This window comes from Carassius carassius, chromosome 25 (assembly GCF_963082965.1).
Source record: "Carassius carassius chromosome 25, fCarCar2.1, whole genome shotgun sequence".
Classification (NCBI taxonomy): domain Eukaryota; kingdom Metazoa; phylum Chordata; class Actinopteri; order Cypriniformes; family Cyprinidae; genus Carassius; species Carassius carassius.
The window spans coordinates 6,781,779-6,797,282 of NC_081779.1; the positions used below are offsets into that span (position 1 = coordinate 6,781,779).

The window sequence follows — 15,504 nt, forward strand, 5'->3', positions numbered from 1 at the left end:
GTAGAAGATATTTATTGTCATTTGTGCATTCTAATGATTGAAGACACTGCAGATCCGATCTGAATATAAACTATGAATCATAAATGTGTCAGTACTCACCTGTGGTTTGATTGGTGGGAGTAGTTTGAATGGCAGGGGCTGGGGTTAGAAGTCCTGCCCCTAACCAGTATGGGGGCTGGAAGGGTATAAAATGTATTTTGGTGGCCAGTCAAGCATAAGGAAGTCAAAAGCACGTTTGCTGGTTGCTTTATGTCTGCTGCACAGTTTCCCACATAGACCTGTGCTAAAGATGCTGTCACGGTAAGTCAATGACGATTGATTTATAACAACCAATATCTGACATCAGGGGATCAACTTATAGCTAACTGATCAATAATTTATAAAGATATGTCAAGAAGGAGCAGTGATATTAAGATGTCTGAATGGGGAGTTTTACGTTTATGCATATAGCCAAAGCAGCTTGCATTGAATTCAAAGTATATGCATTCAATCTCGCATTCCTTGGGAATCAAACACAGGTGTTTCCTGTGTTTTTTAATAGATTTGATGCATATGACTTATATCTTGTTATAGTTTAAAGTCTGTGTTACTCTAATCATTTGATGCTGGGAATCTCGTTGAGGAATGTGATATCATGGCCAATAACTGAATACTTTAAAACATACAAACTCAAAGCTAAGTATTACTTTTATCCATTACTTGAGTTTTTCAAAAGCCCAATCGATGAATTTACTTTGTATGAAAGTGATAACTACATGAAAAATAATATTAAAAGCATGCATTTCTGAAGAGCATTGTTTTTAATGCCCATTTTAAGCTGTTTTTGAGAAAATGCATGATAAATTGCTAATTTCTTGTCTAGTAGTAAGTGTGACATAACATTACACAGCATTTTATTGTGTTTTCTGGGTCGAATTTGCTCCACATGTGCTTATTCTGGACTCTTATCATGTTGCTTTCACAGAAATCTTGTAATTGCTTCAGTGGCTGTTGTGCTTCTGGCGTCCACCCTATCAACGGCTCCTGTTGAAGGTACGAGCTCTTTTCCCAGAGGGATTATTTAATGACACACTCTTATGTTCAACATAAAGCGCCCAAGCGTCTTTACCCACTCATTAAACTGCTGGATTATTTCTCGGGACAGATAAGGAGCCTGAGGAAAATGACTTTGAGGCTGAAGAGGGTGAAGAAGAACTGTCTGAGGAGGAAGAGGGTAGGGGATGAAGTTCTTTAAGATGTTACCTCCTGATGAGAGCCAATCGTACCATATCAAGAAGCTCATATTGTGGGCAGGTTGACTTTAGATGTGATCCTGCAAAAGGACAATATGAGAAGTTAACACTATAATGTTCAGGTTAAACAGTTTTAAAGTAAATCTCTTTTAAACCTTTTTTAAAGTCCGTTTAGCTTCATAAACTCATTTTTTTACCACTATAAATGCATTAATGTGAGTAAAAAAAAAAGTCTTAGAGAGCAAACAAAAGAGCATTTCACTTAAAATAGATCAGTGGATCCTAAACTCTTTGGGCTCATATTATTCAGATAACAGTCAGCAGATCTGCGAGGGATTCGGGACAGAAAGAGGAGAAGGGCTAAACAAAGGAGCGGTTGTTATAAACTGTATCGATTTTCCCTTTTCTTTACAGATGATGATGACTCCAAAGGTCAGCATATGAAGGGTGGGTGACAAGTTCACAACTTACCACCATTGTGCAAAACCTCAGTCATCTTTAATAATCACATAATAAATCATAATTTACTTCAAAAGGCAGTCTTTCTTAATGAGGCTGAGCTATTCAAAATATTTGGGGTTCTGCCATAATCAGAAATTACACTTACAAAACATACTGTGGTATTATTTTTTGTATACTGTGTTTTTTGGACATGGGAGCATTGGTAATAGTCCGTTTTTTAAGCTTTTACATTATGATTTTAAAGTATGGTAACTATACAGTATCATAGTATTTTTGGACATGACACCATGGTAAAACCATGTTTTTTGGCCAATATATTCTTTTAAGTACTTTGGAGTATCATATTAATACCATGATATCACTAACATAATATAATATAGAACTTCAATATACCTTGGTATTGAAATTCATGCACCATAATATTTCATATTGATATAGTATTTTTAAAGTTCTTACAAGAGTCCATGGATTTCAGTACTATAGTATATTTCAAAATACCACAGTATTGCCATCTGATACAACCATGGTACCACAGTACTTTTTTGTATGGTAATTATGATTTGCTAGCATTAAAAAATTTGGGGTCTGTCTCTTCTGCTCACCAGAAATGCAGTAAAAACTCTAATATTGAGAAAAGGTATTACCATTTAAAAGTCACATGATCCTTCAGAATTCATTACGCTGAAGAAACATTTCTAATTTGTATACATTTTGAAAACAATGCTTAATATTTTTACTGTCACTTTTGATCAGTTTAATGCATAATTTCTGTCAAAAACAAAATTTAATGACCCCAAATTGTTCAGCAGAGTTAATCGATAAATTACGGTGTTAAAATCTAAAGAATGATGTTACTCTATATTTAACATGTAGCAAAGATAAACATTTAGTTCTAATGTGGTAGCGACATTGGAAAAAGTAAACTAAAATCAGATCTAAAATGCACATAAAAGACAATAAAATCAGCTTAAAATGTACATAAATGGTTTATACAAGATGCAAAACCCCTAAAGCACATGTAAAAAGAGTGTTAGTCCTTCCAGAAGCCACCTGACTGGAAGAGATTGATTGACCTGTGAGAAATGATCTCTGGGAATCTTAAGAATATGGTTTTTGTTCCTCTCCCTTGTTTTCCAAAGGAGCTGGATCGCAGCAGGCCACCGCAGCACCCAAAGGCTCGGGTAAGGTGAAGCTAATCCTCTTTATAGCTGGAGGCAGAGAACACTGAACCTCTCAGCACTGGAAAATAGTTCACTGGGTGCACCCTACTCAGTGAGCGAAGTCGATCAGTAATTAATCTGGTTAGGGATCAGGTATGTGGGGATTTTAGCCAAAGTGGCTGAACGGCATTGCTCGATTTATTAATAATTGTGGAAAGACAAAACATCAGGTGCACAGATCCATGTAAAACACAGGCCTGTAGCGCAGTGAGATTGCATGTTTGTTGGGCCAATGTTTCAGGACCTTGTTTAGACTGAAGGGCTATTTTTCTCTAAGGTATGACTCCTGGCAGCGCCGTTGCGGGCGAATCCCCAAACGGTAAGGAAAGTCTACTCGATAACGCAAAAACAAGTTCTGTACGGAGTGCATTAGCTTCTCATGGCCTCTGGTGAAAGGTGAATTTGTTGAAAGCTCAATGGCCACTTTTCAGGCCTTTCTGAAGTCCAATACAACTTTTGACAAAACCTTTGCTCGTTTCCCAGGTCAGAAACTTAATGGCGGCACTCAAACTGGCCAAGTCTGTAAGTGTGAACCTGATCTATCAGGGGCAAAACTTTCACACAAATCGTACTTTAGAAAAGCAACACTGACTGACCTTGTGCAGGAAATCCACTACAGAGCTACAATATACGCACATGGCCATAGCCGAACATCAGAAGGGCAAATCTAGATATATCTTCTCTTTCATGGCCAATCAAGAACTAAACTAGTGTTTTTGTCATTACAGCATCAGGCAGCACATCAACAGCTTCAAATGGAGCAAATGGTGACCAGCATTTCAATCAGAATTTATTAAAACAGCCCTGCATCTATCTAATTAATATGTTCAGAATAAGTTAATAAATAAATGTTTTTTTTTTCAAAATCTGTCATTTTCTGTTGCTGCTTTTGTGTAATAATGAATCATCCACAGATCTTGGTTAATGTTTAACTCTAACTGTGAAATTAGACATAAAATAATGTCAAACATTTGAAAATTGGCTGAGAATGTAACAAATAGTTGTAACCTGGCTCAGAGAAAGACAGAAATCATATCTCTGTGGCAGCTGATAATGCAGTAATACTAAATTTCCCAACCTTACAAATGGTTGTATAATGCAAAAATGCTACACAGTGCACATCATATTTTGTGATAAAGTGACATGTTAAGGCAAAATAGGCAAGAGTTGGATTTCATTCAGAAAATATGATGCAAGGTGGTGAGTAATTAATAAAATATTGTTGTTTAATTAAACTACTAACTGCATGCTATTGGATTACTGGAGCATTTTTAAGATTGACAGCAATGTTTCATTATCGTACGAAGAATTTTGTCTCAGTAAAGTTTCTTTGTGGGTTACAGGAAGTAACGGTAGAGATGGGTTCTCTCAGCCATCTGGCTCAAGTTCTCATGGTACTTTACCTGTTCATCTGCTGTAAATATGCTTTTCTTTTAACAAGTTTACTGCCTAATCACTGAAATTATTTCACTTACAGATGCAAGTTATGGTGGGCAAGATGGGTCCAAATCAGAGATAGTTCCTCCAGGTACCTGATCACTGAATCTGGAATAGAATAGAATAGAATAGAATAGAATAGAATAGAATAGAATAGAAAAAGGTACACATGTATTTGGTCTGGCATAAATACAATATACGCTAGAAATACTAATAGGTTTATTATGTAGTACATGCAATACTAAAATTAAATAAAAAAATTTAATTTTATAATACAAATCAAAAGTTTGATGTCAGTATTTATTTAAAAAACGTCTGTTGTGAATACCAAGGCTGCATTTCATTAAAAAATACAGTAAAAACTGTATTATATATATATATATATATATATATATATAGTTGCAATTAAAATTTTTCTATTTGAATATATTTTAAAATGTAATTCATTACTGTGATGCGAAGTTTTCCATGTCACATGATCTTTCAGAAATCTTTCATTCTGCATTCATATCTTTGTGGAAAGAGTTATAGATTTTTTTCAGGATTTTTTGATGAATAGAAAGTACAGCATTTAGTTGGAACAGAGATCATTTGTAACCTTACAAATGTCTTTACTGCTACTTTCATCCTTGCTGAATGAAAGTATTAATTTCTTAAATAATAATAATAATAATAAATTGTTAAACAGTAGTGCATAAAATGAAGAATGATAATGAAAATTGTTCTCAGGTGTAGGAGCTGGAGGAGCAGCTGCTACTGGAAGTTCAGGATCTAAAGTCCCTGGTAATGACATTTAGAAACACTATTTAATTATTGTCCGAAATATGATACTAAATATCAAATAAATAAAAAACTTGAGGCTCTAGAGAAACCCAATATGTTTAATGTGTTTCATGCACAGATGGGGGTGTCCATTCAGTGTCCATTTCTGTAGGTAAGAGTTGTTCTGTTTATGTTAAGGCAATCCTGGCTTATAATATGTGTTATGCCCATAAAATAAAAATATAGCCAAAGGCCTATTAATACTGGAATATTCTAATCTTGGTCATGCAAATAAGGTGGTTCATCTTTTATTCACTTCACAATGAGATATTTTCTTCAATCTCACAGTGCCATCGGGTCAAGGGTCATCAGCCCATATAGCAGCAGGTCATGGGTCAACAATGTTATCCAGCCACACTTTTGACCGACCTGCAGCAGGACAGACATCAGAAGGTGTGGGTGTAGTTTCCTCCGAGGTCCAATCCCAGCCTACAGGTATTTCAATCAAAAAGAGGGGAAATTTACTGAAAATGTACTGACCCTCAGGCCATCCAAGCTGTAAATGAGCTTCTTCATTAGAGAAAAGAAATTTAGCATCATTTGCTCACCAGTGGACCCTCGGGTGCCGACAGAGAGTCTTAACAATAAACATAAACATAAAAAATAATTCACATGACTCTAGGCCATTATTGTAAAGTTACATGTTTGTAAAAAAACAAAAACAAATCCATTGTTAACCAGTTTTTAACTTCAAATTAGACTGGAGTTGTGTGGATTATTGTTATGTTTTTATCATCTGTTTGGACTCTCATTCTGACGGCACCCATTCACTGCAGAGGATCCATTGGTGAGCAAGTGATGTGATCTTATACATTTCTCCATTATTCTGATGAAGGAACAAACTAATCTACATCTTGGATGGCCCAGTGGTGAGTAAATTCACAGCAAATGTTCATTTTTGGGTCGACTATTCCTTTAAAAATAAAAGTACGTGAATTAATTATATATAAAGGCTTCAAGTAAAAGTTATACAATTATAATCCTCTTTGCATAGGGTCAGAGGGATTCGCTCCACATACAGATGGCTTACAGTATGAAAATGGTATGTGTATAACAGGATCTCACTATTGCATCTCATGGGGGTCGTTTCTTATTTCTTAAATGCTGTACACACTTTTACATAAACAGATCTTATATTCTTTCATTAGGGGAAACAGCTTACGATGGATCTCAAATCGAGTCTCCAGGTGATAAACATCAAAGCATACCAAATGTTTTCTGTTAAATGATAATTGATAAAGTCATAATTATGTAAGTTTTATCTTGTACATTTAGAAATCCCTGAGATAGAATCTAACGGTGAGTCTTAATGCACAGCAAACAATACTGTGCATCATATTAATCAGAATGAGCGATTTAGTCATTTTAATTGGGTTCTCCTTACAGGTAATGGACACAAACAACTACTGAACGGAGGAGAAACAGGATTTACAGGTGATGAAACACTGAATACATTGTTTTTAATTAACTGGCATTTCATACAGCATGAAAAAAGATTTTTAAAAAAATATGTCTGATGTTAACCTGCTGTTTTTGATGCAGGCTTGGATCATTTCATGACGGGCACATCTCAGATTCAAGAAGCAGGTAGAAAAACATGATTTAAAATCCGACCACGGATGAACCATTCATTTCTGAGAATAAAATATACTTTTAAATTCTTGTCATGTGTTGTTTGTTTCATGTATGTTGCAGGTGGTTTTGATTCATTTGGCACAAGCTCTCACCTGGAAACGACAGGTAAACATCAGCTGAACTCTGAACGCCCTACAAAAGCAAAATACATTTAGTCAAGATTGAGTTATTGAGTCCAAAAACCAAAACTCTGATCAAAAGCACCAACACTACTACTGAAAACTTTGGGGACCAGTAATATATATATTAACAACACCTTAAATTGATCCCAGAAGTGACAGACATTTTTAATTTTACATTTCAAATAAATATTGTTCTTTTGATCATTCTATTTATCACTGAATCCTTAAAAATGCATTAACTGTTTTCAATGTTTAAATGTTTCTTGAGCAGCAAATTAGTATATTAGAATGATCTCTGAAGGATCATGTGACACTGAAGACTGGAGAAATGATGCAAAAAAAAAAAAATACAACTTTGCCATAATAGGAATATATTATATTCTAAAATTATTAAGATGAAAAAAGTAATTTTTAATTGTAATCATATTTGAGAATACAGTACTTTCGATTTTTCAAAAACATTAAAACAATTTAATCACCTCAACTTTAAAACCAAAGTGTATAAATTCAACACCGAAAACATCTATACATGTTCTCTAAACAATAATGTGAGCATCAGAACATACTGTGTATATTAGGAACTCAAACATATCACTGCAAAATGTAATTGCAGGAGTGATAGATCAGTCAAGCCATGACTTCCTTGTTGACTTAATGGGTGAGCATTTCTTCATTCTCATTAATTAATGGAAGGAATACAGAATGTAGAATGGACACAGACTGTCTCCCTCTACAGGTGGAATAGGAGAGAGCTTTGGTCCAGACACTCAAACAGACGGGCTAGGTACGCTTTTAGACCTCTTAGACACTCCTCCAGACGTTCCACCCACATGCCTAGTAACTGACGCTGTCTCAACAGATCACATGGGACTCGCATTTCAGGTGGATTCGGCAGGTAAGAGTCCAATTCAAGTCATCCATTTTTCACTTAAACAGAAAGGCTTGATGTTTATGGCTTTTGAGCTGCGGACACCAGAATTGCTTTCTGCTGATCTCATTGGCCTTGTAACAAACAGGAAAGCCCACACTAGTTAAGTTCACTTGATTTACTTTAATGCCCATGCTGTGAAATTGCTCCTTCCCTCATTCTGTCACACTCTACTAATTATGAGCCACACTGACTGAATAAGCTGAATAAACCAGCCAGATCCTGTTCTCTGCCTAATAATTTATAGAAAGATGACTGGTGTGATTTAAAGCTGTCTTTTTTCTCTCACCGGTTCTTCTCTTCAGCTGCTGGCCTGAGTCCAGGGCACCCGTCCAGTGGCGGTCCGGTTCTAGACGCTCCTCCAGGTAATGGCTGCTGGCTGCCTCTCTGTGCTCCTTTAGGTCCTGTAAATTTAGAGTGCTTTTACCTCAATAGCTTTGGGATTATTCCAGCACACGTCTTATAAACCCTGTCAGACTTTCAGTCGTGACATTTGCTCCAAAGGTAGCAAAATGACAACTTTCAGAGACATTTTCAGTGTCACGAGAGGTCACTGGGGTTTCATGCATCTGTATGAACTACACAGACTGATCACTGAAGTCATAGCTCAACTCACTGAATGGGTGTAGAAGCTTTTAGATGGATAGATAGAACAACTGATTGAATAAAAGAATAACTAGACATAACTAGAGATATTTCAATATGTCTAGAAGCCAATCCATTGCTAATAGTCTCTTGTTCTGTATATCAGACTCTCCCGGACTGGATTACCTGTTTGTTGACAATGGGAACGGTGATTATACCCATTCAGTCAGTAAGTTAATTATTAATCTGTTTCCTAGCATTACATTAGGAATAGTATATTATGTTAATAGAGTCTTTCTAATAATATCTTTTATAATATTTCCAGGCATTTCTGATAATGGAGCCCAATCAAAATCACCAGCTGATACAACAGGTAAACTGATGTTAAACAAAATGCTCACCAAAAACCCCTCGTGGTTTGGTGGAAAGAGACTTGAAGCGCTGGAACTGAAAGTATGTCAAATCTTAATTGGGACTGATATTTACAGATTCGTCTGTAGTCTTTGACACAATGTCACATCCGGATCATTTCTTCACAGACTATTCAGGTATAATAACTATTCTAGGAAAATCTGCAATAAGGCCTCGTTTGTTAAAGAAATATTTCACACGCAACACCTATTCAATAATGCTAAATGTCTACAAATCTGTTTATTTTTTAGTGAACTGTTCCTTTAGCTTTAGTTAATACAATAGCTAACTAACTAACTAACTAACTAACAATAAGCAGTATATTTCTTACAGCATTTATTAATCTATTTAAATGTTAGTTAATAAAAATACTATTGCTGGTTGTTTATTCAAAGTGCATTAACCTTGATTTTGAACATGTTTAAGTGAATGACGAAAAAAAAGTACAATATTTCTAGCATTTATGTTAATATTAGCTAGTGTTAAAAAAGAAATTAATCAACTAACAACAAGCAATACTTCTACAACATTATTAATAGTTAATTTGAATGTAGTTAACTAATGTTAATAAACAGATCTTTATGGTAAAGTATTATCCCTATTTTCAATTAAAAATTAATACCAAAACAAAACAACTGGAGGCATGATATTTCTCCATTGTGCTTTCTTCTCAGATGGTTGGGCGGATAATAATGGTGCAGATTTACCCGATACAAACGGTAAGCTCCAGTCAATAATAATTACCTTTCTTTGCTGGAAAATCCAAATTAGACCAGCTGAAGGATATCTTTGCATGATTCCAGCAGGGATTTCATCTTACAGTATTGACACATAATTCATTACTGCATTACAGGAAATGGAAACGGTCGGCACAAACCTGTGGTAGACATACAGAAAGGTATGTTGAAATATAAAAACATATGAAACCTATAAACGAGAGCGAACTGCAGTGTGTGTCTGGATTTGTTCACAGGTGACCCTCAAGGCATTCATCTCGACATCAGTATGTATCTAGCAATAAAACACACACAACTAATCAACACACAATCACAACGTTGTATTACTGACAGACTAATATCCTGGAATCGATGTGAATATTCCCAAATTTCTTTCCAAACAGGCGGAACAGGCCATCAGGACGCTGCAACGGCGATGCATCACACAGCTGGTACTATATCACCCGGTTCTATGACATCACTGAAAGTCAATTGATTTGTTAGCCATAATTCAATTTTTATGCGTCTTCTCTTGGCTAGTCTGTCTATAAAGGTGGGGTTGTGTGGGTTTACCAAATGCTTGTGCTCAATACGGAAAATATTTCTCATGGCAGGTTTAAAGCCATGAAATCAAATATCAGAGTTTTTTGCCTTTTAGTTCACATCACATCATTATGCTAGCGTACTCCTGAAAGTTAACACAATTCAGAAATATGCACATTTGATATAACTATTTAAATAAAATTCGACATAACTAATACTTATTGGCTATTAAAAAGGGGCATACTCTCTAATATGATCCTACAAATGTCTCGATTCAAAAGGAAATACATCAGATTACAAAATTGCTTGCTAGGTGACTCTATGGGGTCTATAACAGCCAATACTATATAACAAACTAAATCCATAGACAAATGAGCTGTAATTATTCATTTGCTAATGAACAAAATAACACTTTGACACCACAAACATCATTTTGTGCTATTTCGCTTCAGACTATTAACATGCTAAACACATTTGAGAGTTTATTATTCTTTATTTGCATCTTTGGATTGCAAAACAAATTGTAAAAAGCCATTTTCTCATGTATATATACACACAAAACATAAAACTTTTATTACAACCTATATTTTGGAGGAACTCTAATATGTCAACAAAATAAAACAGGCATTTTGAACAAGGCTTTATCCACATTTGCATATTTAAACCTCATTTCAGAAAACAAAACAAAAAAGCAACTGGGATCTATGGTGATATCTATTATTTAACATTTTACCTCTAAAAATCTAAGGTATTGGAGAAGACAAGCCCAAAATGCCTTGAGATGAGCTAAACAAATAAACCTATCCAAAATGACTTGAAAGATACATAGGCCTACCTTTCCTTTGTTTCCATAAATACAGAAATGTATTTATAAAATGAAATTAATGCTTGTGCTTAAATATTAATCTATTTAACTCCTTTTGAAGCTATTTTTCTTGTTGCTGTTTTTGCAGTTGGTGCACTTGATCTAAACGACCACACTCTCAGTCCCTACACAGACACGACTGGTAAGCAACCATCTGGAACCCTGTTTCCGTCATGGATTGAAAAAAAAAATTAAAAAGGTTGTTAACTGTGGCTTTTTATCTCAGTTCACACTTTCTCACAATTCTGAGGGGAAAAAAGGTCTGAATTGCAAGATATAAACAGAGAAATCTGATATCTTCTCAATTCTGAGTTTACATCTCACCATTCAGACATTTTTCTCCCAATTCTAAATTTAGATCTCGATTATTTTTTTATTATTTGTGTGTAGAGCACTTTGAAATACCATTGTGTTTGAAATATGCTGTATGAATAAACTCGCTTGCCTTCTCAAAGGATTTGACGGTGTCAATGGTGCTGGAGCGCAGACAGATATGGCAGGTATTATCTTTGATATTTTACTCGACACATTTTAAAAATACACCATGAATGAGAGTGAAAGCAGCATTGGTCTGTGTGCATGTACCTGTAATAACAGAGCTGATGTTGTGATCAGGTGCAGGAGGTGATCCAGTGACTGACGGACAGACTCTAACAGACATGACAGGTGAGTGCACCACATTATGCAAAGGAGTAATTCAAATAAATATGAAATATTTATTATATGCTGTTTCCTGTTATTCAGGGCAAGGACATTTAGCTGTGACAGATGGCATGCCAAATTACACAGGTAACCACATCTGCTCAGCACATGCAGACACATGTCAGTCTATCACTAATGCGAGGGTTTTAATGTGAAGTGTGTGTTTCTGAAAAGCAGATTCTGTGCGTGCGACTGGGACTGGATTTACAGGTGAGTGACCTTTAGATTGTATTAATAAATCAGAATGAGCAAGGCACAGATAATATGAAGGTACTGTATGTTAAGTAAATATGGGTATAAGTATATATGCAATAATGATCTGAACTAACAAACGGTATGATTTTTATTTTGCCATTTCAAATGTTCTTGTCGAACTTTCAGATGCCTCAGACACACATAGTAGCATGGTTCAGACAGACCTACCAGGTAAATTACGTTTGAAAACATCTGCCTCATCAGGTGGACTAACCATCCAGGTAAGCTGCCCTTATAAAAATGTACCATGGTAAACGTAGTTTCTGCAGAAAGAATGACAAAGATACTGAAAGTCTGTTTGAAGAAAATGTATATCATTTAACAGTACAATAACAGGGTATTTTGGTGGAAACTATGATTATCAAGGTCAATTTTTGCAAGGGTTTGCTTACAAAGCAGAAATAGTGTTAAACGTTTATTAAAAGTTACAAATGAAACAAACCTTTCTATAACTCAACTTCAGTCACAGGGGATCCATTTACAGGGGTTTCCTCACAGACAGATGCCATGGGCACAGGTGGGTAACACACACATGCATGTTTTGCACACACTTATAAGGAAAAGATATATTTGCAAATTTTAACATTTTTAATTTTAAGCTACAGCTGAACCTCAAGGGACTCTTGGGAGTCCAAGTACGTTTTTAACACATCTGCAAATTATATATAAATATATATACATATATACATATATATATATATATATATATATATATACGTACACATATATGTGTGAAAAAAAAAATATTGTGCATTGATAATAGGTGTGTGTGTGTGTGTGTGTAAATATATATATAAATATCTCTTAATATAATAAAAACTGCATATATATATACATATATATATATATATATATATATATATATATACGTACACATATATGTGTGTGAAAAAAAAATATTGTGCATTGATAATAGGTGTGTGTGTGTGTGTGTGTGTAAATATATATATAAATATCTCTTAATATAATAAAAACTGCATATATATATATATATATATATATATATACACACACACACCAAGTTCTGAAACTCTAGTTGGTGTAGGTTGATGGGTCCGTAACATAACTGATGATATTCTTAGCATTAAATGACTTGTCACAAGCTGATTGGTTCATGTTGCATACACAGCCAATGAGCTTGCTGCTCTCCATTTAAATAGCTGATTAGCATTCACTTGAGCATTGCAGCACGCTTTCAGAGTTCCTCTGAAACCCTCCACCTTCCACAGCTCCACCTGTATAGATCTGCTTTGGGGTATTTTATATGATAATTGTGCAACAGCAGTACGTCTTAAATACTCACAGCACCATATTGGCTTATGTATAGGCAGTAGCAAGTTCCTGTGCTTGCTTGCAGCAGCAGCAGCAGCGATAATCTACAAATACACTACAGTAATAACCAACAGCATTTCAGCAGCAGCAGGATAGCAGATCTTTTCCGCCAAAACCTATTACATTAACATTGTAATAACCATTACCATGCTAAAATCTTCTGAGAGTTCTCATGATAGAAGTATATATATATATATATATATATATATATATATATATATATATATATATATACAGTACAGACCAAAAGTTTGGACACACCTTCTCATTCGAAGAGTTTTCTTTATTTTCATGACTATGAAAATTGTAGATTCACACTGAAGGCATCAAAACTATGAATTAACACATGTGGAATTATATATGGAATTATATACATAACAAAAAAGTGTGAAACAACTGAAAATGTCATATTCTAGGTTCTTCAAAGTAGTCACCTTTTGCTTTGATTACTGCTTTGCACACTCTTGGCATTCTCTTGATGAGCTTCAAGATGTAGTCACCTGAAATGGACTTCCAACAGTCTTGAAGGAGTTCCCCGAGAGATGCTTAGCACTTGTTGGCCCTTTTGCCTTCTGTCTGCAGTCCAGCTCACCCCTAAACCATCTCGATTGGGTTCAGGTCCGGTGACTGTGGAGGCCAGGTCATCTGGCGCAGCACCCCATCACTCTCCTTCTTGGTCAAATAGCCCTTGATGCCTTCAGTGTGACTCTACAATTTTCATAGTCATGAAAATAAAGAAAACTCTTTGAATGAGAAGGTGTGTCCAAACTTTTGGTCTGTACTATATATATATATATATATATATATATATATATATGTATGTATGTATGTGTATGAAATGCATTAATCACATTACATCTCTAAACCTGCTTTATCTGCAAAACTGTATATTAAAGTAATGAACAGGTCAAATTCATCAAATCAGTTGTTAACCTGGTTTGTTTTCTTGTAATAGGCCAACCTGGTGCTACAGAACAAACACAGACAGCTGGTAAGCTTCATGAGAGTTCAGACCTTTTCCTCCTCAGTCACATGATTTATGATTCATTCTGATGATCTGTATCTTGCTTTCACCTCAAAGTTATGTCAAACCTGTCAAGCAAACGTATCGTTCATAAAACTGAATGAAGAAAAATTCGAAAGTAGAAATTAAAAAGTGAATACCTTGCGAATAAATGTATGTCTATGTCTCCTGTGCTGATGAACAGATGCTCAACAGCTCTTCTCTTTTCTCTGTTTTGCTTGTTCTGTCCAGTATCAGCAGGTGAACAGTACCACACATCTGGTCAGGGTTTTGAAGGTGGGTCTGAAATTCTCCATGCAGACTATTCATGTTGAAAATTCTGTCAAATTCATATATTCAGCAGAAGCATCACAAAACAAATGGCCCAAATCATCTTGAAAATGTTATGTTGTACCCACTCATCTTTAATAGAAATATATTATATATCTTATTTTAAGACACACTAACCCTTAAAAGTTTCGAGTCTGACACCAATGTTTTAAAGAGTAGTGTATGTTAGGGCAGAAAGCACATAATATGAACAAATTTCGGTTTCATGTTTCTCGAAAAATGCTCAGAGTTTGGCACCAGATTGAAAGCTTAAATCAAAACTTTCCTGCTAGCAAACGTCTGTCCTGCTAGTTTGGCCTCAATGATCTGATCTCTGCGCTTTTTGAAAGGTGCAGAAAATGTGGAACTGGAAGATACCTGCTGACTTCCACATGAAGCCGCGAGTGAGGTTTCTGCGTTACAGATTTCAGTGTACGGACCCGTACGCCTGGCAGAGGAACCGTGAACCCGCCCGCTAGACTTTAGCTCTCCCTGTGTGCGTGTCCGTTTGTTTTATTTTTGACTATTTAAACATTCAGAGAATACTGTAACTTAATGTTTTATTGCGCCTGTTAATAAAAGTGCCCTGTAAGTATTTTATTCATTGGTACAACAAAAGAAAAATCAAAGGAGTCAAATGGAGAGATTAAAAAATGGCTTTGTAAATTCAATGGTCGTTTTCCCCTATAAATGTTGCCACTGTATTTTCTAGCCTAGATGTTTAAGCAATATTCTTTACAAAAGTCACAATTTGTATATTGCTGAATGTATGTCATTCGAAGATACTCTTTACATTAAATTGAACATCTATTTTGAACATCAAATTCAAATACTTGTCATTTTACCTGAGAAAGTGCATAACTTTATGGAACTTGTTCAAAAACAGGTATTTGGAAAAAGGCAA

At 35.2% G+C, this 15,504-nt stretch overlaps 1 protein-coding gene across 9 annotated transcripts; it reads left to right on the plus strand.

Moving 5' to 3' along the window:
* Positions 1 to 204: 204 nt before the first annotated feature.
* LOC132104012 (hornerin-like) lies at positions 205 to 15,424 on the plus strand. 9 transcript variants are annotated; one of them, XM_059509167.1, is made up of 40 exons: positions 206 to 300; positions 965 to 1,032; positions 1,145 to 1,213; positions 1,647 to 1,679; positions 2,834 to 2,875; positions 3,192 to 3,233; positions 3,398 to 3,436; positions 3,643 to 3,681; positions 4,258 to 4,308; positions 4,392 to 4,442; positions 5,081 to 5,134; positions 5,253 to 5,285; positions 5,462 to 5,608; positions 6,168 to 6,215; positions 6,322 to 6,360; positions 6,449 to 6,472; positions 6,560 to 6,607; positions 6,716 to 6,760; positions 6,869 to 6,913; positions 7,544 to 7,588; positions 7,667 to 7,714; positions 7,790 to 7,825; positions 8,164 to 8,223; positions 8,610 to 8,672; positions 8,769 to 8,816; positions 8,932 to 8,991; positions 9,529 to 9,573; positions 9,708 to 9,752; positions 9,828 to 9,857; positions 9,975 to 10,022; positions 11,067 to 11,120; positions 11,434 to 11,478; positions 11,594 to 11,644; positions 11,723 to 11,767; positions 11,855 to 11,890; positions 12,062 to 12,106; positions 12,399 to 12,452; positions 14,223 to 14,258; positions 14,523 to 14,567; positions 14,951 to 15,424. In XM_059509167.1, exons 1-40 carry the CDS (start codon positions 290 to 292, stop codon positions 14,983 to 14,985), a joined length of 1,902 nt encoding a protein of 633 aa, XP_059365150.1. In that variant the 5' UTR covers positions 206 to 289; the 3' UTR covers positions 14,986 to 15,424. The 9 variants fall into 9 exon arrangements, with proteins under 9 accessions (XP_059365143.1, XP_059365146.1, XP_059365145.1 ...); XM_059509160.1 differs by having other exon boundaries at positions 205 to 300; positions 7,667 to 7,825; positions 14,957 to 15,424; XM_059509158.1 differs by having other exon boundaries at positions 7,667 to 7,825.
* The last annotated feature ends 80 nt before the right edge of the window (positions 15,425 to 15,504 follow it).

Excerpts from the sequence above, each read along its gene's own strand:
- LOC132104012 (XM_059509158.1), top strand. Across the intron at positions 8,224-8,609 it reads GGTTCTAGACGCTCCTCCAG|ACTCTCCCGGACTGGATTAC; the intron begins GTAATGGCTGCT and ends TCTGTATATCAG. Across the intron at positions 9,574-9,707 it reads AGATTTACCCGATACAAACG|GAAATGGAAACGGTCGGCAC; the intron begins GTAAGCTCCAGT and ends ACTGCATTACAG.